This window comes from Megalobrama amblycephala, linkage group LG24 (assembly GCF_018812025.1).
Source record: "Megalobrama amblycephala isolate DHTTF-2021 linkage group LG24, ASM1881202v1, whole genome shotgun sequence".
NCBI lineage: Eukaryota > Metazoa > Chordata > Actinopteri > Cypriniformes > Xenocyprididae > Megalobrama > Megalobrama amblycephala.
Genome location: NC_063067.1, coordinates 11,276,031 through 11,299,810, shown reverse-complemented (window position 1 = coordinate 11,299,810; position 23,780 = coordinate 11,276,031). Strand labels below are relative to the sequence as shown.

General features: G+C 38.5%; 1 protein-coding gene across 1 annotated transcript; it reads left to right on the top strand.

Annotated features, from left to right (window-relative positions):
- The first annotated feature begins 3,425 nt into the window (after positions 1-3,425).
- Positions 3,426-22,161, top strand: LOC125260737. The gene is made up of 18 exons (XM_048179235.1): positions 3,426-3,537; positions 3,622-3,707; positions 5,042-5,312; positions 5,404-5,515; positions 5,644-5,739; positions 10,435-10,570; positions 10,665-10,783; positions 11,603-11,680; positions 16,893-16,939; positions 17,024-17,132; positions 17,242-17,337; positions 18,863-18,998; positions 19,094-19,233; positions 20,288-20,334; positions 20,423-20,528; positions 20,657-20,752; positions 21,528-21,663; positions 21,756-22,161. Exons 1-18 carry the CDS (start codon positions 3,426-3,428, stop codon positions 21,891-21,893), a joined length of 2,061 nt encoding a protein of 686 aa, XP_048035192.1. The 3' UTR covers positions 21,894-22,161.
- Positions 22,162-23,780: the final 1,619 nt, after the last annotated feature.

Genomic DNA, 23,780 nt, shown 5'->3' with positions numbered 1-23,780 from the left:
AATTCAAATATTTTAAAAAATGTGTTAAAAGATGTAAGCATATCGTGTAGAGTCAATATTGTTGGAGTCAATTGTTTCATGTGTGATAATGAAATAAAATTTCAAATTATTTTTGGCCAGGCTGTCATACAAAGAAATTATGAACACATGCAAAAACAAGAGGACCAATGAAATATTAAAAACTGATTATGTTGTAGTCAATGTCATATTTTAAAACATTTAAATAATTTTAAAATAAAAATATTTTCCTCATATTTTGATGGTTTAAGCAAAATTGTTTGCGATTAACAAGAAACTTTTGTTTGTATTGTGTTCTGTTTGTTCATTTTTTTGTGCATCCTTGTCATTCGTGCATCAACTGCGCTTTATTTTACGTTAAAGTACACATGAAATCAAAATTGACCTTATTTATTTTGTTAGCTCAAATTGCTAGTTTTGTGGTGAACATTTCATCCGTGCAAGTCAATCCACACAAAAAAATTGTTTGGCTTCGTAATATTTAATCAAAATCTGAAAATGCTCCTCCCCTCTGCAACGGTGCCCCTTCTCTGATAACGGCTTGGGTTGAAATAGCTTAAACCACTCCCCTCCGACCGTTAGTCTGCTATGAGCGAGAGATGGAGAGGAAGAGCGCTAAAGTAAAACTCTGCCCTCTATTCAATATTCCGTTTCACTTGGAAAATACGTCACAACACTGGAGAAAAGTCGTTTGCAACTTCCAGTTCACGCGGACTTTAAGCATTTTGTTGCGCGTCAACTGTGATAAACAGACATCCACTCTCATGTGTAACAGTGGCCAGACAGTGAGAGTTTTGCACGTAAACTACTGCACACTTGTTTGGGTTGATTTAAAATATCAACAGTGTTCAACAACGAATTTGAAAAATCGAGCGTGCATAAAGGTGCATACAGCACCTTTAAATGTGTTAAAATGCATTAAACATATTAATTATTTTTAAAGTAGGCCTAATATTAAATTTATTACATTAATTTAAAGTTATTATATTTCTTATTAGGTCATAGTTACAAAAATAAATGACAATCAAGTTTATATTATTTTATCAACTCCATCCGTCATCATATAACTCCAATACATTATATCTTCATTGGAAAGAGTGTATCTCCTCTTCTTTGCTGCCATTTTGTTACTCTTAACTAGGTTAAGACACCTCTCCAGCTCTCTTAAATAATTTAAGAGCTAAGACCTAGTATTGACACTTAGGAACCTTTATGAATCATACTTATTCTTAAGTCTAAGAATAAGAGTAAAATTATGTCATTCTTAGAATTTTGACACACTTAAGACTAAAATTTTACTCTAAGCCGCTTTATACATACGGGCCCTGATTTGCCCACGTCAGAATGTGGGTAGGGTTTAGGGGGTGGGTCGGATGAAGGGGATCATTTTCATTGCATGATATATAAACACCCACCAGTTTGAAAACACCCACAAATCCAGAAACGCCCACTTTTGTTCCGCGCTACTACTATAAGTTACTGCTGCTGTTAGTGTTAATGTCAGCCCCCTATGGCGGCATTTTAATGCCATTAATGACCGAGCGCACAATTGATGCTTGCGCGCGCAGTAAATCACTTCCGCGAGAGGATAACAGATCTGCACGCGAGGAAACGGGAGCCCGCGAGCTCATTTTAAACCGCGCGCGCGCATGACATCTCCTCTGCGCGCAGATCAAGCCCTCGCGTGCTCGGACAAGACTCGCAGCACGCGCGTCATCATTCCCCACACTCGCGCTCAATCTTCTATTTCGCTCGCGCGAACACTTTTGATTTTTGTCAGTCATGGGGCGGGACTTTACTTATTTCAGTGTAAGCTCAAATGTCATTGGTCAATTCAGTTTTTCCAGAAGTCTGTTTTGATTGGACGTCTGTTGTAAAACGATTAGACATGGCTTCATCAATGGACCAGATGCAAGTGAGTTAAACTTTATTTATTAACTGATTGATTGCATTATTATTATAATATGGCCTACCATATACATTAACTTGATTTATTATTATTTTTATGGAGCTGTAGCTGCTGGGGAAATAAGAGAACACATATTATATTTGCTGTAGTTCACCGCTACATTACCACTATACTTCCACTAAACAGTATCTGTTTACCCAGCCAAAATTATATCAGTTCTGAGAACTACAGAAATGTCAAAAGTGTCAATTAAATAGTTGTAACTATGATTCTAAATCCAGAATTGCTTCATGTGGCTTTGGATGAAAGATACATCACTTGTTCATATCAGCAAGAGTTGTTGTGTAAGCTTTTTGTTATCATTCTTTGTCAGTTTAATATATTATCAGGTTAATATATTTTCCATTAAATACAGTATAAAATGGTTTCAGCATTTCACTCTGTTGAAAGGTTGCAGTTAAAGTTAAGATACAGTACACAGTATGAATGATCATACCCCCGAAACCCAATTTAGAAATCTTTATATCTAAGACATATTTCGTTTTTTTGTTGTTGTTTTTGTGTACTATCATGGGTAAACAGATACTGTTTAGTGGAAGTATAATGATGTAGCGGTGAACTACTATGTGTTCTCATTTTTCCCCAGCAGCTACAGCTCCATAAAAATAATAAATCAAGTTAATATAGTATCTAATAAGGACATATAATAATAATAATGCAATCAGTCAGTCAATAAATAAAGTTTAACTCACTTGCATAATAATAGTAAATACTATAGTGTTTTGGACCATACTATAGTAAAGTGTAGTATACTGTATACATTATACTATTTACAACACTTTGTTAATGAATGCTTCAGTATACAGTGTATTAACTATGATGAACTGATAAACTGTAATAAATACTGTATAGGCTACTTTAGTTTTTACTACAGTAAACTCTAGTGTATATTGTAGTAATATACCCTATAGTTGTAGAAAACTATAGTATTTGGGTAATTTGTTTATATTACCCTCAACAACTATAGAATTACCACAGCAAATAAAAGTACTATACTATACTATGGTTCAAAAACACTATAGTATTTACTATAAATTACTATAGTATTTTTTCATCTGGTCCAAGCCATGTCTAATCATTTTACAACAGGCGTCCAATCAAAACAGACTTCTGGAAAAACTGAATTGACCAATGACATTTGAGCTTACACTGAAATAAGTAAAGTCCCGCCCCATGACTGACAAAAATCAAAAGTGTTCGCGCGAGCGAAATAGAAGATTGAGCGCGAGTGTGGGGAATGATGACGCGCGTGCTGCGAGTCTTGTCCGAGCACGCGAGGGCTTGATCTGCGCGCAGAGGAGATGTCATGCGCGCGCGCGGGTTTAAAATGAGCTCGCGGGCTCCCGTTTCCTCGCGTGCAGATCTGTTATCCTCTCGTGGAAGTGATTTACTGCGCGCGCAAGCATCAATTGTGCGCTCGGTCATTAATGGCATTAAAATGCCGCCATATCAGCCGCCCAGACGCTCTTCTGCCAGACATATTCCGCTTTTCCAGAAGCAGATTAGATGCTGCCGCTTTAAGAGTAGTTATCGCTGGTTAACAGAACGACGTTAGACATATAACTAATGCGAAAGTGTTTCGGTAATATTAACTGTTCACTGTGTTGTTATCGCAAGATGAAACGTAACTTCAGTGGATCCACACTTAGGAAAACAAGGATGGATCCTTTCAGAGAGCGATCAAATTGATTCGAGGGACTTTGAAAACAGAACAGCTGCAGTAAGTTTTGATTTCTTTGTTTCATTTGTTATATAATGTTATACCATCAGTCCTGGGATTCGGTTCCTTTTGTGTTCCCAGAAAATATTACTGCCTTAAAATATTGTAGCCTATAATATCAAAGATAAAGATAATATAAAGATAATATTTTAAAGAGCTTAAACCCCTGATGTATTGCAAAAGCCCCTGATCTTTTGGAATATAGGTTTCACTTCACAAATAAAATAGGTTGTATAACATTTATTTTGTTATCCAAATAAATAATTCATCTTCGGAACACAAATGAAGTTATTTTTGATGAAATCTGATGGATCAGTGAGGCCTCTATAGAGCAAAGCTATTGAAACTCTCAAGGTCCATAAAGGTAGTAAAAACATCTTTGAAACAGTTCATGTGGTTCTGTCTTAATATTATAAAGTGACAAGAATAGTTTTTGTGCACCAAAATAAACAATAATGACGGGGGGGCTTGAAAGTGCCCTTTGCGGTCGCATCGATTTCTACCACGGGAAACTCTCTCTCTCCACCCATCATCTCCTCCCACCGACAGCTGCCAGGAAAATGTAATTTGTAATTGCATTACTCATCACAAATGTAGTGGAGTAAAAAGTAGACTACATTTACTTGCTTAAAAATGTAGTCAAGTAGAGAGTAAAAGTTGCCAATATCTTTGACACTCAGTACAACTACAAAGTAGCCAAAAAGATACTGAAGTACAGTAACTAATTACATTTACTCAAGTACTTTACACCTCTGCATTCAAAACGCTCAGAAGCTTCATGAAGCAGTTTTGAAATCAGCCCATCATTAGATTTTGTTAAAAAGTTTTTTTTGGGGGGGACACAAAAACTATTCTTGTCGCTTTATAATATTAAGATAGAACCACTGAGCTCACATTAACTGTTTCAAAGATGTTTTTACTACCTTTATGGACCTTGAAAGTTTCAATGGCATCACATTTCATCAACAATATCTTAATTTGTGTTCTGATGAACGAAGGCCTTATGGTTGTAGAACGACATGAGGGTGAGTAATAAATGACATTATTTTCATTTTTTGGGGTGAATTAACCCATTAAGGAATATGTAAAATGGGAGGAGTTGGATCTAGATCCAACCTCGTCCCCTGGATCTCGTGTTCTGCGGTGAGGACCATCTGATTTGCAGGCTCACCTGAAGTGTGCATCGAGGGCGCTTGCGAGCACCCTTATGAAACCTAAAATGCTGAATGGGACACCCTACGGTCTCGTAGACTTAACTTACATCTTCTGACTCTAGCAACGCTCCAGCTTCCAACAGGATTAGACCTGAAAGCTTATCTTTCTTCCTCTGTCAGTGCACAGCTCTGCATTCAGATGTTCCAGATGTTCCTCTGGCTGTGGTTGAGGAGATCCTACTGAACCTGCCTGCACATCAGGTGGTGCGAGTCTGTCGGCTGGTGTGTCGTGAGTGGAAGGAGCTGGTGGACAGTGCTTCACACTGGAGAGAGCGCTGTGAGAGAGAGGGGATCCAGCCCTGTGATGCTTCCAGAACCCCAGAAGACTGGCGCCTGTTTTACTTTCTAGCTAAGAATCCACGAAACTTGCTCAAGAATCCCAGAGCGGATGGTGAGCCACATTATTAAGAACCTATTACAATAAGTGTCACTATAATGAATTTTTGCTGTGGGTAACGTCTTTTTTCTGATGTTTTTGTTAGATGGACTTCGAGGATGGGAGAATGTTCAGATTGGAGGTGACTGGGTGACAGAAGAAAATAGAAAACCGTTTCCAGACAACAGTGTCACTAAATGTTTTTCAACATCTCATAGGTATGTTTGATATTTTAGAACTTTCTGGAAAGTTTTGAGCTCATTTCATTCAGTCGATGTTACAATATGCAAATAAATGAATAACCAAGCCAATCCACGCATGAATCACCCTTAAACCTTGTTCGCAGGTTATGTATGAAGGAGCAACTGATTGATTTGGAGAAAGAAGGTTATAGTGCTGCTCTCATGGATCAAGTTAAACCTCATATCAAAATATCAGACTGGTGAGCATCACTCAAATCCCCTTTTCATGCTGTAGTATCCCTAGTGAAAAAAAAAGTATACTAAGTATACTTGCAGCAAGACTGATTATTAGTATATTTCAAGTGTGTTAATGATTAGTTCATTTAAAGTGCGCTATTTTGAAACAACTAATTTTGTACGAAGTATATTAAAGTTGAAATTAAGTAATATTAAAATGCAACTTTAAGTATATTTAGTATACTTGTGTGCTAAATTGGAACAACTTCAAGTATACTTAGTACACTTTAAGTATATGTCTGTGTAGGGACTAATTACATGCTTGATTAGTGATATTAAAGTGTATTAATTTGTGTTATAAGTATACTTTATTTGTGTTAAAAGTATATTTTTTGTTATAATATACATTGTATTATAAGTATACTTTATTTCTGTTATAAGTATACTTTTATTTGTGTTATAAGTATACTTTATTTCTGTTATGAGTACACTTTGTGTTATAAGTACACTTTATTTGTGATTTAAGTACATTACAAAATAATTACGAGTGTCTTCAGAAAACACAAGCAATATACACTGAATATATTATTTTACAGGTAATAGTATATACTGTATGCTCAGTACCTTTGGCTTATTCCAAATATTAAACATTACACACTTTGCAGTCAATAACAATACACTTTGTTATTACTTATACTTTGTATAATATAGTCAACATTTGAAGCGGATCAAAACCTTTAATCATGTTGTCCTAACTTTTTTGATCCACTTCAAATGTTGACTACTGTACTTTGAATTACATAATCTCACACGATACAGTTGTGCTACTATTTAAATAGTTTAACACATTTTCCCAAAGTTGAATACATTTGTTTTCAAGGCCATTAAAATAAATAAAATGTAACAACGTCACTAATGAAGAGACATATTTCATTGACAAATCCAATGGTTTTTATTTAAACTTAGATTCAGCAAAACTTACCATGTTTTTCATTAAAGAAAAAAAAAAATATTGGACCATGGTGACCCTCTATACACAAATACAAATTACACATTATATTCCATTTTCTGATGAGCTTCTCATTGTGTCTGATGGCACAATGATGACCGCAGAGACTCGTGAAGAACAGCATCTGTTGACAGAATATACCAAAGATATAAGACAGCATGTTCAACTCTTTATTCACGTTTACAATAGTCTTGTCTAAATCCTACATTGAACCAATACTATTTTTGAACAGTAAATGAGGATTAGCAGCAGGGAACTGTATCAGTATGGCATGTCGATATTGTTTTCGGTACATAGTCAAGCATAAAACCAGTGGCGGCTGGTGCAAAAAATATTTGGGGGAGTGCAAAAAAAAAAAAAAAAAAAAAAAACAATTTAGAACTGCAGGAATGAATAGGCTAATTGTTAAATAACCATTTAACAAGTGATATAATAATGTATCTATTTAAAACATGGAAAATTCAGTATTTAAAGCATTCCATAGGGCTGAAATCTAAAAAAAAAAAAAAAATCTGTATTTAATTTAAAAAAAAAAAAAAATATTTAAGGTCCTGCCCAATATTGTCCTAGAAACAATGTTCATATTGAAGGCTATAAAAACAAACATGAATGTAACTATGTAGTATATGCTATAAATTATGTGCAAAAAAGGGGTCAAATCACATTAGGCCTAGGCTACATTCTAAAATTGTACCTTTACAATCTAAAAACAAAATGTTTTTTGAAGCAGAAATTAAATACACTAAACTAAAAATGAAAATAAATAAAAACAAAAGAACAGACTAATAATTATTATTATTTTGATTACCATACAATAGTCACTTTACACAGTTATTGCTATCGTACAAATACACTTAGTTGTAGGTTCCAAATTCTACATATGACATAATTATGTTCGCCAACAAAAACAAATTTTCAACAAATATTTTGAGCAAAATGTATTTTACTCAGATTGAACTCCGTCTGTTCGTCGCGCGACGGCGCTCGTTCACGGAAGTTTGTGCTTGCTGAAGGCTCGTCCACGCCTGACTGCAAAATGGAAATATTTTCTCGACTTTCTTTTACAGATGGAGAATATGTCTGTGAAATGTAAATTATGCACTGAGTAAATTATTAAATGTCACTTCAGCTTAAAAAAAATATATTAATAGAGGTATGTTTGTTTCCACCAATTGCTGCACAAGGTTACGTATGATGACGAAGGCACGTTAGTGCGAGCCCTCCCGAACCCATAGAGATTGCATTGCAGTGCCTGCAGTTCGAAAAAAAAGTTATTTGAATGGAAGTCTGTGGGAGCAGTCGGGGCAAATCTCCGCCAGACTGAAATGCCCAAAAAGAGGCGGTACTCCACAGAGCGTGACTCGACGCTGATTGGACTATATCCAGAGGCAGAACAAACAGCCTAGCAGTGACAGCTAGCATAACTCTGTGGTTAAATGTGATTAAAAAATCCGTCACTTTTCTCACTTTGGTGGTGCGTAGTGATGGCCGATTTCGAAACACTGCTTCATGAAGCTCCGAAGCTTCATGAATCTTTTTGTTTCGAATCAGTGATTCGGAGCGTGTATCAAACTGCCAAAGTCACGTGATTTTAGTAAACGAGGCTTCATTACGTCATCACTGTTTCGAACCAGTTCGAAATTTCAGTGGTTCACCGATAGAGGGCGATGATAAAGTGAGCCCATGAATCATGCAGATTCACTGAGAACTATTGAACAAGTGTCTCGCTTTACCCTATGGTTTTACCTGATCTCCGATCAGTTTTATACAGTTGTAGATGTTTTAATTATACATTAGAATAATTAAAATGAATAATGGTAGTTATTAATCTCTTATTGGCCTGTTTAGCTTGAGCCATGGAACAGATAAACAAGCCTTTAAAATTGATAAAAGAACACAAATTATACAGACACTCTATATTAAATCTTATTAGATGATTAGTTAATTCCATTTAATTGATTTTACTTTAAATAAAACTTTTGAAATACATTTGTTAAAGTGTATTTTTAATGCATGTTTGGCCTGAGTTTTGTTGCATTTGCACTGCTCTGACCACTAGGGGTCACCGTGGAGACAGGTGTCAGATTGTTTCGAAGCCTTGAATCATTACGGCACATTTGATTCAGCTGCTTCAGTGTTTCATGAAGCCTCGATCTGCCCATCACTAGTGGTGCGTCGCCTTATTGCCCTAATGAAGAAACCGCCCCTGCATAAAACACTTTATGAATTAATATCGTACAGAATACGGGCCGATATGACCAATCATATGAATGTTTTGGTGCTGCATACAAACATGTGCCATAAACCACTACACAAAAACTCAAAAATGAGATATCAAGCCGAAATATCGCTCTCCGTTTGTTAAAGAAAATAAAATAAAGTTTGTTAACTGGTAGACTAACGTTACAACTCACCTCCCAATAGCAGCACTTTTCTCCGGTTCTTTCAGGATCGCGTAGGCCATTAGATTAGCCGGTTGTCGTCGCCATCACGGTCAGGCTGCGATGTCACTTGATTGAACTGGTCAGAATCCCCAAGACTGAGCGATGTATTGCGCTTTCAGTGTTTTATTAAATAAATTATACATTGCGACACTATACTTCACCTGAGTGACTGAGCGAGGAGATTCAGACGAGGACCGTGACGTCAGCAGCTCTGATTGGCTGAAGGCAGTGAGCAACAAAATCTGATTGGTCACAGACCAAGTTGAAGAGACATTTGAATTCCGATAAGTTTAACCACTCGACATATTTTTTCGCATTACTTGTGCTGCTGGTGTGTTGTTTAATATAGATTTGTGTGTACGATTGTAAAATGATTCTGCCAGTGTAAACTTAATAAACATTTACACATATTTGGAAATTGTAAAGGCTACACTGCATATACTAAATGGGCTTGTAATGCATTCATACTGAAATAAATAGCACAAGTAATATAATGAATTCCAAGGATGAAGAACTAAACTTAAAAAATATACTCAAATTTAACATTAGATACACTAGAACTTCAGGATATTAAATAATGTATTTTTTAAATATACTTTCAGTGCATTGTTACAATGATCATTTTCAGTACACTGTTAAAATACACCTCAAATATATTTTTATAAAGTGCAAATAAATACACTTTTAAAAAATAAACTGAACTTACACTTCAAGTATATTTTTCTAAAATATATTTTTTTAGAAAATATACTAAAGTACAATTATTTTAAAGTGTGTTAAAAGTTGCATTGTGAAAATATGATACTAATATACTTTTTATATATTTAATGATAGTACATTTTTTGTTAGTATATTTGCAGTGTACTATAGAAAAAGGGAATATATTTAAAATACAATAAAGTATACTTTTTTTTCACTAGGGATCTTAGGTAGTGAATTTCATATTTTATGTGATTAATTAATGAATTGTGCCTGGCAGTATGAGAACCCAAGCGGTATGACGTTCATATTTCTTTTTTGTTATTGTCATATTATTTTGTATTTTTATTGCAATAATCTGACTCTTAATTGAGTCTAATGTTGTTTGGACTTATGAACATTCAAAACATCTTCATTGATGGAATGAAATGAGTGAGAGTAAATGATGAGTAAATTTTCATTTTGATGTGATCTCTTTAAGAACACAGTACTAGTGTTAATTCAGTTTCTAATATAAAAACACAATTTTTGAACAGAGCCACAATTTTTTGATGTCTTATCTGCAGGTATACCCCTCTCTCTGTTTATGGAAGTCATTATCAGATCAGAGTAGAGTTGCTTGATCAAGAGAAGAAAGCCATCTGTGGCTATCGTCCTTATAAAGTTTTCTTTCATCAGGGGGACAATTATCCGTGGTGTCCAGTGAGTAGAATAATACTGACAGTGTTTGATTTCACTGTAATCAAACTAATAGTCAAAGCTTAACTGTCCCAATGTTTGTTATGCTTCATTTCAGATGACCCACGTCTTCAAGAATTATGGATGTGGGGTTCGGTTTATCCGTTTCACTCATGGAGGAATGTCTGGAATACGACTCACTAACAGTAGTGTGGAGATCTGTCCAGCTGCAGAGAGGTAGTGCTTTCCAGAGTGTTTTTTTTTCTTTTTCTTTTTTTCTTTTTTTTTTACATTCCTAAATTTAACAGGCACAAAAGTGACCTTCAGGTGAGGAATTTTAATTAATTCTAATATGTCATTAGGAGATATAACACGCATGACATTACAAAGGTCTATTGTAAATATATTCTGTTCCAATAAACATTGTTATACTGTTAAAACTAAGGACCTATAACTACAGCCATAGACATGCACTGCTTAGAGGGTGTGCGACATTACCAAAATCTTATTGTTACAGAGTTCGTAGGATAGGAAGGAAGATGACAGGGTCAGCTTTGACTACTGACTGCTTTTATTCAAATAATCAGGTGTGCAGACAGGCACAAAACAGTCACAAAATAACATGAATTCACTCCAAACAAACTCAGGCCGTGGAGCCCTCCCGTAAAACCCTGTCCATCAGCCGCTGAAAGGTAGCCCCGAACAGCCCGAACGGAAGTGTAACAAATTGGTGTAATCCGAACAGCGTCGTGAAAGCTCTTTTTTCTCGGGATAATGGAGACAAGGGGATCTGCCAATAACCCTTTGTTAAGTCCAATGTCGAATAAAAATGAGCCGTACCGAGCCGGTCAAGCAATTCGTCAACCCATGGCATTGGATATGCGTCAAATTTCGACACAGCATTCACCATGCGATAATCCACACAGAACCGGACCGAGCCATCCGTTTTAGGAACCAAAACTATCGGGCTCGCCCAGTTACTGTTGGATTCTTCTATTACCCCCATTTCAAGCATCGCACCTAATTCTTCCTGAACTACTTTTTTCTTGTGTTCAGGCAAGCGATATGGCCGGCTGCGAACCACCACGCCCGGCTCTGTCTCGATATGGTGCTGAATGAAGTTTGTACGGCCAGGTAGGGGAGAAAACAAACTCAGCAAACTCTGCCTGTAATTTGGTTAAATCAATGAGCTGGGAGGGCGAGAGGTGATCTTCCCCTGGGGCCAGTGCGAGAGATTGTTTTTTATATTCGCCTCTGGCCCAAGATCATCCTCTCCGCTATTCACCGTCGCCAGCATCACTGATTCTCCCTCATTCCATTTTTTCAGGAGATTGAGGTGATAAATTTGACATGCTCCTCTCCTATCTGAGCGTATTACCTCATAATCGAGCTCTCCAACTTGCCGTGTGACCTCAAACGGTCCTTGCCACTTTGCAAGTAATTTTGAACTTGACGTTCGGAGTATTACAAGCACTTTATCTCCCGGTGCAAATTTACGCAAATTGGTCCCCCTGTTATACAGCCGGCTCTGTTTGTCCTGGGCCTGTAACAAATTCTCCGTAGAGAGCCGCCCCAAAGTGTGGAGTTTTATTCTCAGGTCCAGCACATACTGAATTTCATTTTTAGATTGAGAAGGTCCGTCCTCCCAAGCCTCTCTTATGATGTCTAACACCCCTCTGGGCTGACGACCATAGAGAAGCTCGAAGGGGGAAAACCCCGTGGAGGCTTGCGGGACCTTTCGCACAGTGAACAACAGGGGTTCCAACCATCTGTCCCAATTTTTGGCTTCTTCCTGAACGAATTTACGAATCCTTGTTTTAAGCGTGTGATTTAAACGTTCTACCAGCCCGTCCGTTTGTGGGTGAAAGACGCTGGTCCGAATCGATTTAATGCCCAATAATTCGTAAAGTTCGCGTAATGTCCATGACATAAACGCCGTGCCCTGATCAGTGAGGATTTCCTTAGGAATCCCCACTCGGGAGATTAAAGAAAACAGTGCGTCAGCAACACACTTAGCGGAAATGTTGCGGAGAGCCACTGCTTCTGGATATCGTGTTGCATAATCCACAATGACTAATGCAAAACAATGTCCTCTTGCTGATCGCTCTAATGGCCCGATGAGGTCCATGCCAATTCTCTCGAAGGGGACCTGCATTAATGGGAGGGGGCGCAAAGGCGCTTTTGGGGTGGCCAGTGGGTTTACCAGCTGACATTCACGACAAGCCGCGCACCACCTGCGCACATTCTCGTGAATGCCCGGCCAAAAAAATTGGGTCATGAGGCGATTTAGTGTTGTTACCTGTCCTAAATGACCAGCCATTGGATTAGAATGAGCCGCTTGAAAAAGCATTTCCCTGCGGCTCCTAGGAACTAACAACTGGGTTGTATCCTCTTTTGTCTGAGCGTCTTGGGTCACTCGATACAACCTATTTTTTATAATTGCAAAATATGGATAGGTAAGCGGTTGTCCAGGATGGAGAGGCTGACCGTCAATGGTACTGACCTGTTCAAACGCACGTTTCAGCGTCTCATCCTGAGACTGCTCCAGGGGAAAATCATTGCGCTCCAAGAGAATAAGTCTCTCGATTTCGCTTTGTTCCCCTGAGGCAGTACTCAGTGGTCCTGATTCAGTCTCTCCTGCCTGCACACTCGCGTTCCCCTCCAGTGCATTTTTCCCCCAAGAAGCATCCGTACATAAAGCCCCCAATAATTCTGTAAACGCTGGCCAATTCGTTCCCAAAATTAACGGATCCCGGAGGTGCGGATTAACTGCCACCTCAACACTATGCTTTTGACCCCGAAATTTAATAATGACTGGCATAATAGGATACTCTACCACATCCCAGTGCACACACCGTACCTTAACCATGCGGCTCGTATCCAATGCCCCGGATTGTATCAGACTTTGATTGATCAAGGTTTGGTTACATCCTGAATCCACCAATGCCTGATAGGTACCCCCCTTGATACTCACAGGTATTTGGTACCAGCCAGCCTGACCGGGGGCAGCCTGTGGGACATCCCTGGGCGGGACTCGGGGAGCCGAATAGGGAACCTGGCCGGGGCGGGACTCGAGGAGGGCCGGGCGGACGGGACCTGGGTAAAGGGACAGGTCGAGAGAGAGAAGGATGTGAAAAAGAGGGAGAGAGAGAAGCTGATGGGAGGGGTTCGCCGACCCCGGGGCACGCCACCATATGGTCCTCCGCGAGATGGATAACCGACTCCAGCCGAGTGATAAACTGCTCCAGTACCACTCGGTCGATGATCATCTCCACGTCGCTTCTGTCGGCCAGCAACCATTTGCGGCAGGAGTCCCGGAGCTGTTGGGCCATCACAAAGGGTCGGCCGGACTCGCCTAGCTTCAGGGAGCGGAAGCGCTAGCGATGCTGTTCCGGGCTCAGGGCGACCCACTGGATGATGGCCCTCTTCAGGTCATCATAAACCAGGAGGTTCTGCACCGGAAGCTGCTGTGCCGCTACCTGGGACTCCCCGGAGAGCAGCGGGACCAGGCGCATCGGCCACTGGTCCCGCGGCCAGCCATACACCTCGGCCGATTTTTCAAATAAATCAAGGAATGTCTCTGGGTCGTCCTCAGGCCCCATTTTGTGAAGAGGGAGGTGGGCGGGAACAGCTTGTTGGACCGTGACTTCCGGCCAAACCTCCCGGTCCATCCAGCTCCGGAACCTCTCGCGGTCTTCCTGCTGGGCTTGTAGAACGGCCTGGAATCGTCTTTCTTGGTCCAGGCGCAAGTCCAGCAGAGCCTGATGCTGATCATGTTGCATGACCGCGAGGGATGTAATCAGATCCGCAAATGGTGCACCGGAGGGCTCTGGCATGGCGGCGGCATCCATCTTCCTTCCTGGGTTTCGGCACCAGTGTAACAGAGTTCGTAGGATAGGAAGGAAGATGACAGGGTTGGCTTTGACTACTGACTGCTTTTATTCAAATAATCAGGTGTGCAGACAGGCACAAAACGGTCACAAAATAACATGAATTCACTCCAAACAAAACACAACAGAAATCCACGGAGTGCAGCAGCCAGTAGTCCTTCTCTCTCTCACTCGCTTCTGTTTCTCCTGGCGTTAAATACTCTCTCCACGCCAATTACTGAAACAAGAGACAGGTGTTTGTTATTTGCGCTTAACCCACTCATTCAGCGCGCGTCTCCTGACACTCTCTCCCGCTGCAGACTTCGCTGAACCACGCCCCCCTTGCCACACTTATGTCTGTCACGTGCTGGTGGCTGAGTGAATGTGCACGATGAAGGAATCAAAATCAAAATAGTCTTTAATAACTCTAAATAGAGCACTCACTTTAATACAGACAATACTGGACAAGGCAACTGCGAAAACACAGGACTGAAATAGACGGGGGATGATTAACTGAAACAGAACAGGTGTGCATTAGGAGCATTAAACGAGGAAACTTACCAGGAAATCAGGCAGGAAATACAGGAATAGAACACAGAGAAAACTAAACCAAAACAGGCTACATGTGACAATATCACAATATGAGTAATTTTATGTAACGATAACAATATCACAATCGCTTCAAATTGAGTATCTTTCACATCTTATTGCGATTAAACAGTTTAAAGTAGCTTGAATAAAATCTCTAAAGGAAATATCTTCACCTCATATGAGTGTACATAATTTTAAAAATATAAGTCAAAATAGTTTTTCATATATTTAGGTTTTAACATTTTTATAAAGGAGCTCATCTCTTCAGACTTTACTGCAGGACATATACTGAACAAAATCATAAACGCAACACTTTTGTTTTTGGCCCCATTTTTCATGAGCTGAACTCAACGATCCAAGACTTTTTCTATGTACACAAAAGGCCTATTTCTCTCAAATATTGTTCACAAATCTGTCTAAATGTGTGTTAGTGAGCACTTCTCCTTTGCCGAGGTAATCCATCCACCTCACAGGTGTGGCATATCAAGATGCTGATTAGACAGCATGATTATTGCACAGGTGTGCCTTAGGCTGGCCACAATAAAAGGCCACTCTTTCACACAGCACAATGCCACAGATGTCGCAAGTTTTGAGGGAGCATGCAGTTGGCATGCTGACTGCAGGAATGTCCACCAGAGCTGTTGCCCATTAATTGAATGTTCATTTCTCTACCATAAGCCGTCTCCAAAGGCGTTTCAGAGAATTTGGCAGTACATCCAACCGGGCTCACATCCGCAGACCACGTGTAACTACACCAGCCCAGGACCTCCACATCCAGCATCTTCACCTCCAAGATCGTCTGAGACCAGTCACCCGGACAGCTGCTGCAACAAATGGTTTGCATAACCAAAGAATTTCGGCACAAACTGTCAGAAACTGTCTCAGGGAAGCTCATCTGCATGTTCGTCGTCCTCATCGGAGTCTCGACCTGACTGCAGTTCGTCGTTGTAACCGACTTGAGTGGGCAAATGCTCACATTCGATGGCGTCTGGCACTTTGGAGAGGTGTTCTCTTCACGGTTGAATCACGGTTTTCACCGTACAGGGCAGATGGCAGACAGTGGCGTCATTTGGGTGAGCATTTTGCTGATGTCAATGTTGTGGATCGAGTGGCCCATGGTGGCTGTGGGGTTATGGTATGGGCAGGCGTATGTTATGGACAACGAATACAGGTGCATTTTTCTTGATAGCATTTTGAATGCGACGAGATCCTGAGGCCCATTGTTGTGCCATTCATCCACGACCATCACCTCATGTTGCAGCATGATAATGCATGGCCCCATGATGCAAGGATCTGTACACAATTCCTGGAAGCTGAAAACTTCCCAGTTCTTGCATGGCCAGCATACTCACCGGACATGTCACCCATTGAGCATGTTTGGGATGCTCTGGATCGGCGTATACGACAGCGTGTTCCAGTTCCTGCCAATATCCAGCAACTTCACACAGCCATTGAAGAGGAGTGGACCAACATTCCACAGGCCACAATCAACAACCTGATCAACTCCATGCGAAGGAGATGTGTTGCACTGCGTGAGGCAAATGGTGGTAACAGCAGATACTGACTGGTTTTTCGGACCCCCCCCGATTAATTTATTAATTAATTATTTTTTATCGAAAAGCACAATACAGACACAAGATATATGTAGAAATATTAAACAAAACATAAGTACATAGTACAGGTCTGTCGTCAAGACTCCACACCACAAGACACATTAGTTTTCCAGAAGCAGATTAGGTTGCTGCTGCACTTAGAGTCATTATAGCTGGTCAGAAGAGGGACGTTTGACATATAACTAATGCGAAGGTAACTGCTATAATTTGTGTTTCTGTTGGTTTTCTGTATCGTCAGAATATGAGACGTAACTTCTTTGTTTCCACCTGTAGGTTGAGATGCACAAAATCTAACTTGCTCAAGAATCCCAGCGCACAAGGTGATTCAATTAAGATTGTACATTAAGTGTCACTATAATTAATTGTTGCTTCAGGTAACGTCTCTTTTCTGATGTTATTATTAGATGGACTTCGAGGATGGAAGATTGTACGTAGTGAAGGTGAATGGGTGACAGCAGAAAATAGAAAACCACTTCCGGACACAGTCACCAAATGTTTTTTAACATCTTATGGGTATGATTGAAAGTTTAGAAAGTTTTGATTTCAGTCAGTGTTAAAATATGAAAATAAATCAATCATGAAGCCAGTCCACACATGAATCACCCTTAAACTTTGTCCTCAGGGTATGTTTGAAGCGACAGCTGATTGATTTGGAGAAAGAAGGCTACAGTGATGCTTTCATGGATCAAGTGCAACCTCATATCAAAATATCAGACTGGTGAGCATCACTCAAATCCTCATTTCATGCTATAGCATCTTAGGTGGGGAATGTGATTAATTCTTGTGAATGACCTGTTCATCTGAGACACATATGCCGTATGGTGGAATTGAGCTTGAAAGTATGAGAAAGTAATATGATGTTCATATTAAATTTTTTTATGTTATTGGCAGATTATATTTTGTACTTTCCAATCCCCCCCTCTTTTCAACATTGCTTCCTGTGAAGTCTCTACTGTCCTACACACAAAAAAAGGCAACAATGCCAAAAATAAATTTTATTTCCTAAAGGGTTAGTTCACCTAAAAATGAAAATTATGTCATTATTACTCACCCTCATGTCGTTCCACACCTGTAAGACCTTCATTCATCTTCAGAACACAAATTAAGATATTTTTGATAAAATCCAATGGCTCAGTGAGGCCTGCATTGCCAGCAATAACACTCCCTTTTTCAGTGCCCAGAAAGCTACTAAAAACATATTTAAATCAGTTCATGTGACTACAGTGGTTTAACTTTAATATTATAAAGTGACGAGAATACTTTTTGTGCGCCAAAAATAACAATATAGTGACTTTATTCCACAATATCTAGTGATGGGCGATTTCAAAACGCTGCTTCATGAAGCTTCAAAGCTTTATGAATCATTTGTTTCGAATCAGTGGTTCAGAGCGCCAAAATCACATGATTTCAGTAAATGAGGCTTTGTTACGTTGTAAGTGTTTTGAAACTTACTGAAACAATAGTTCACTTGACTTTGGCAGTTTGATACACGCTCTGAACCACCGATTTGAAACAAAAGATTCGTAAAGCTTTGAAGCTTCATGAAGCAGTGTTTTGAAAACACCCATCACTAGATATTGTGGAATAAAGTCGCTATTTTGTTACTTTTGGCAAACAAAAAGTATTCTTGTCGCTTCATAATATTAAAGTTAAACCACTGTAGTCACATGAACTGTTTTAAATATGTCTTTAGTAGCTTTCTGGGCATTGAAAAAGGGGGTGTTTATTGCTGGCGAAGCAGGCCTCACTGAACCATTGGATTTTATCAAAAATATCTTAATTTGTGTTCTGAAGATGAATGAAGGTCTTACAGGTGTGGAACGACATGAGGGTGAGTAATAATGACATAATTTTCATTTTTGAGTGAACTAACCCTTTAATGCAAAATTCTGTCATCATTTACTCACCTTCATGTTATTTCAAACCCATATGACTTTAATTCCTCTGTGGAACATAAAAGAAGATATTTTGAAAAATGTCTCAGTGTTTTTTTTTTGTCCATACAATGAAAGTCAAAGGGGTCCATTGTTGTTTGTACTCATCGACTTTCAAAACATAATTTGTGTTATGCAGAATAAAAATAAATAAAAATATTGATACAGGATTGGAATGACAAGATGGTGAGTAAATGATGACAGAAACTGTCCCTTTAAGATCACAGTACTAGCAGCACAAATAAGGTTCTAATATGAAAGCCCAATTTGTTAATAGGAACACTTTTATTTGATGTTTGTCTGGTGCAGGTATGCCCCACTCGATGTTAGTGGAAGTGAGTATCAGATCTGTGTTGAGTTGCTTGATGAGAGGAAAAACCCCATCAGGACCTTTCAGCCTGAGAAAGTTATATTTTCATTTGGGAACAGTGAGCCGTGGTGTCAAGTGAGTAGAATAATATCGACAGTCCATTTATTCTCCTGTAATCAAACTAATAGTCAAAGTTTAACTATCCCTGTGTTTGTTCTGCTTTATTTCAGATGACACACGTCTTTAAGGACTATGGACCTGGAATTCGGTTTATTCGTTTCACTCACGGTGGGAAGGATACACAGTACTGGGCAGGCCATTATGGAATACGGGTCACTAACAGTAGTGTGGAGATCTATTCAGCTGAGGGGTAGTGATTTCCAGCATGATTTTTTTTTTTTTTTTACTGCAAAACATTTATTCATTTTATCAATTAATAATTTTTTATCAAAAGGCACAATGCAAATACATGATATATGTAGACATATCATGAAACAAAACATTAAAAATGAAAATTAAGTGAAAATGTTAACTATTTCTGCTCCACCTATTTGAAACCGGCATCAAGCAGGCATTGGGCTTGTTAATGAGGACAGTAAAGACCACAGCCTCTAGCGTCGGCCATTAGTATGCCTCTTTAGGCCAGGGGAGTGAGGTTTATCTCAATAATTCTACAGCAAAATATACTTTACAAACAAATCAAACCACTATTTAATTTTGTTTTGCTTATGAAAACCATTTTAATGAATTTCTAAACATTAGGCCTATAAAGTGTGTTGTGATTTGAAAAAAACTACATTTATAATGAAATGTTTGTCGAAATAATAAAATCATTCAGAAGATGAAATATCTTTATTAAAATCATCTTCGAATGACAGCAGACGGTGCCAGACCCACAAAATGGCAGGCATTTGATGGGGGTTGGGGAGGATTGTGGGTGGTCCTCGTTTAATTGCGGTCCGGGGAGGGGGGGGGGGTGAATTGTGGGTGCAGAGGTGAGCAGGCACTGTCACTGAGGTTGTCAGGCCGGGCCCCCTCGTGGCACAGACGCTGAATGACAGTGAGAGATATCATACATTTCAAATGTATAAACGAGCTTCTCAAAATGAGTCTAATGATCTGTCTCAGCAGGGTACCATAGTACATTACCCATACATGTCCTGTCCTACTGCAGCCATATTGCATTTATCAGAGTTGTGGGAGGGGGTGTGATGCCGTCAACAATCACTCTGTATTTTATGTTTTCGATAAACAGTAAACACGTGATCCCTAAGAATGAGATCCTGATTCAGCTGTTTTAGAAGTCCAGAATCCTGACTCCAGAATCATGTGACTACTGAGATATCTAAACCATTATTTTAAGGTTTATTGTAATAGATGAGAATGTGAAATCTTTTAGAACTGATTTATTTTTCTACCTGCAGGTCCGGTCTCACAAATCGTAACTTGCTCAAGAATCCCAGCGCACAAAGTGAGCCACATAATTAAGATTGTATGATAAGTGTCACTATAATGATTTTTTTCTTCAGGTAACATCTCTTTTCTGATGTTCTTATTAGGTGGATTTGAAGGATGGGAGATCATACAGAATGGAGGCGACCGCTGGGTGATATCAGGAAATAGGAGAATATTTCCGGTCAGGAAATGTTTTGTAACGTCTTATGGGTATGTTTGATATTTTAGATCCTTCAGATATGTTTTGAGCTCATTCAGCTCAGTCAGTGTTACAATATGAAAATATATCAATCATGAAGCCAATTCACACATGAATCACCCATAAACTTTGTCCTCAGGTTATGTTTGAAGCAGCAGCTGATTGATTTGGAGAAAGAAGGATATGTTGCTGTTTTCATGGATCAACAGCAACCTCATATCAAAATATCAGACTGGTGAGTGTTCGCTCAAGCTCTCAATTCATGTTACAGTATCTTAGGTGGGGAATTTCATATCTTATGTGATTAATTCTTGTGTCCATCTGGGTCACGTGTGATGTGCCTTATGCTGGAATTGCTGGAACCCAAAGTGATATGACATTCATATTTCAGGTTTTTAGGTTTTTGGCAAATTATTTTGTAATTTTATTGTAAAAATCTGCATAAGCTCTGACACAAATGGAGCGGTTGAGCTTCGGGCAACTCAAGATCAAGTCCTGACATGTGGTGCTTTCTACTCCTGTTCCCCCCTCTCTCTTCAACATTGTTTTCTGTCAAGTCTCTACTGTCCAACACAACAGAGGCAAAAATACCAAAAAATAAATCTAAAAACACACACATAAGACAGAAATTGAATTTAAATATCATTAAAGGGATAGTTCACCTGTCATCATTTACTCACCCTCTTGTCATTCCAAACCTGTGTGACTTGCTTTCTTCTGTGGAGCACAAAAGGAGATTTTGAAAAATGTCTGTTTTTTTAATTCATACAATAAAAGTCAATGCGGTCCAATGTTATTTGGAATCAAAACGCCTCCTTTTGTGCTCAGCAGAATGAATAAAATCATAGAGGTTTGAAACAACATGAGTGAGAGTAAATGGGGACAGAATTTTCATTTTTAGGTGAACTATCCCTTTAAGAACACAGTACCAATGTTAAATCAGATTCTAAAATAAAAAAACATTTTTGAACAGAAAACAGAATTTATTTGATGTCTTATAATATCTGCAGGTATGCACCACGTTCTGATTGTGGAAGTGAGTATCAGATCTGTGTAGAGTTGCTTGATGAGAAGAAGAAACCCATCAGGACCTTTGAGCCTGAGAAGGTTTTCTTTCAACAGGGGAAGAGTGAGCCGTGGTCTCAAGTGAGTAGAATAATACTGACAGCGCATTTATTTCCCTGTAATCAAACTAGTCAAAGCTTAACTGTCCCTGTGTTTGTTCTGCTTTATTTCAGATGACCCACGTCTTTATGGATTATGGACCTGGAGTTCGGTTTATCCGTTTCACACATGGAGGGAAGGATACAAAATCTTGGAAAGGCCAGCATGGAATACAGGTCACTTACAGTAGTGTGGAGATCTATCCAGTCTGATGCTACAGATTGATTTTTTTTATCCTTCCTAAATTTAACTGGAGCAAAATTGACTTTCAAATGAGGAATTGTAATGATACAATATGCCATAAGGAGATATATCAAACATATATCAAATATAACATAGTCTAATTGTAAATGTATTCTGTTCCAATAAACATTATATGTTATACTGTTAAAATGAAGGACCTTAGTCGACGACTATAACCAGCCATGCACTGCTTATGAAATAATCAATTACTTAAGTGCAATAAATGTCTCAAAGTTACTGTGTTAGTGATCTTATGTTCAACACTAAAGTTTTGAACCTATAAATGTATTGATGCTTGATTGTGAAATAACAGTTGAAGTTCTGGGGCATAAAAGAGACAAATCAGAGGTTTGCTCTACATGCCTGATGTTATATTCTAGTAGTCTAGTTGTCTCTATGGTATTTACTTGTACTTATACTTTCCTGACTGCACACTCAAAAAACTGTTTTATGGTATGTACTTTAATCATAACACCTTTAACATATTATTTATTATTCTCAGGTTAGGTAAAATAAGTTGAGTCTGCATGGTCTAAATAAGCATTTAAAAAGCAATTTACAACTCAGAAGGCTTGTCAGTATTATGTTCTTGCTCAACATGCACTAAAACTACCAAAATGCTTCATATATGTCTCAAATAAACTCATTCTTCCATAACACTAGCAAAGGTTGTCAACCAATAAACTCACTTTGTCACTCTTTTTTTAAAAACAAGAATGCCACTCTCTACTGTTTGTAATTCACTGCAGTTTAATACATTATCCATGTATATGTTTTCCCCTTTTAATGAAACTGAAAAACTAACAGTATAAAAACTAAATTTCATATGGTATTAATAATTGCTGTCTTATTCAATGTTGAATAATGTTTTTTATTATTAGGCTTTGAACTTAGGGTTCACGGTTTTGAAAAGTACACTGTTAAAAATGAATGTGATTTTAACGGTAAAATATTGTAAAAACGCTAAGTTAACAGTAAGTTCCCGTACTATATACAGGAAAAAACTGTAAAAGCTCTAACCAGACATTTATGCAATTTTCACAGAAAAATGCTGTAAATTTTACAATCTTTAGAAGTAAAAAAGACAAAATCAATGTATAATTTACAGTCAAAAACTGTAAACTGATATTCCCACAATTCCCTGTGTGACACTCAACATTTGAAAGTATTTTGTTTAAGAAATCATGTTTCTTAATAGTTTACGTCATCAGTTATGTACATTAGGGTTTTATGTTACATCTTCTGTTGTTTAAGGAAAGTTTATTGCATTATGTAGGTGTTGTGGGTTACCATGATGGTGTTTTGCGTTTGCGTGAATGACTCTGTGCACCTTCTTTATATTAGTATGTATGCTTCAGCTCATTGAAAAGCTACTTGTGATGAACTCTGATTCTTCATGTGGTTTTCTCTTTTACCAACTGCATTATTATGGTGGTTGTCAGTATATGTTAAAGGTACAAAACAGATTTTAGTAGTAGTGTGCATTGTTGAATTTACTGGTTTACATTCAAATTTTCTTGTTTGTAAATTACAGTTGTTCTGTAAATGTGTTTACAGTTTTTCTGTATTTTTTACTAAATTATTCTGGCAACCACAGCTGCCAAAATTATTTTGTAAGAACTACGGATTTTTTTTTACTGTGTAAATGTGCAAATTGGCCTGTAGTTTGATAGAGTTTTGGCGGTGGTTGTGTCTTAGCCGGGCTCACATTACAGGAGTTTTAAAATCCTAACCGATTGCGAGAACAGAATTCATGGGTCATTCCGTGTCAACTCAGCCAGAGGTCCCCTGCTGAAATGTTTTATTTTGACATTTTTTTCTGCTGAAAGAAATGCATAAATGCCATGGATGTTTAT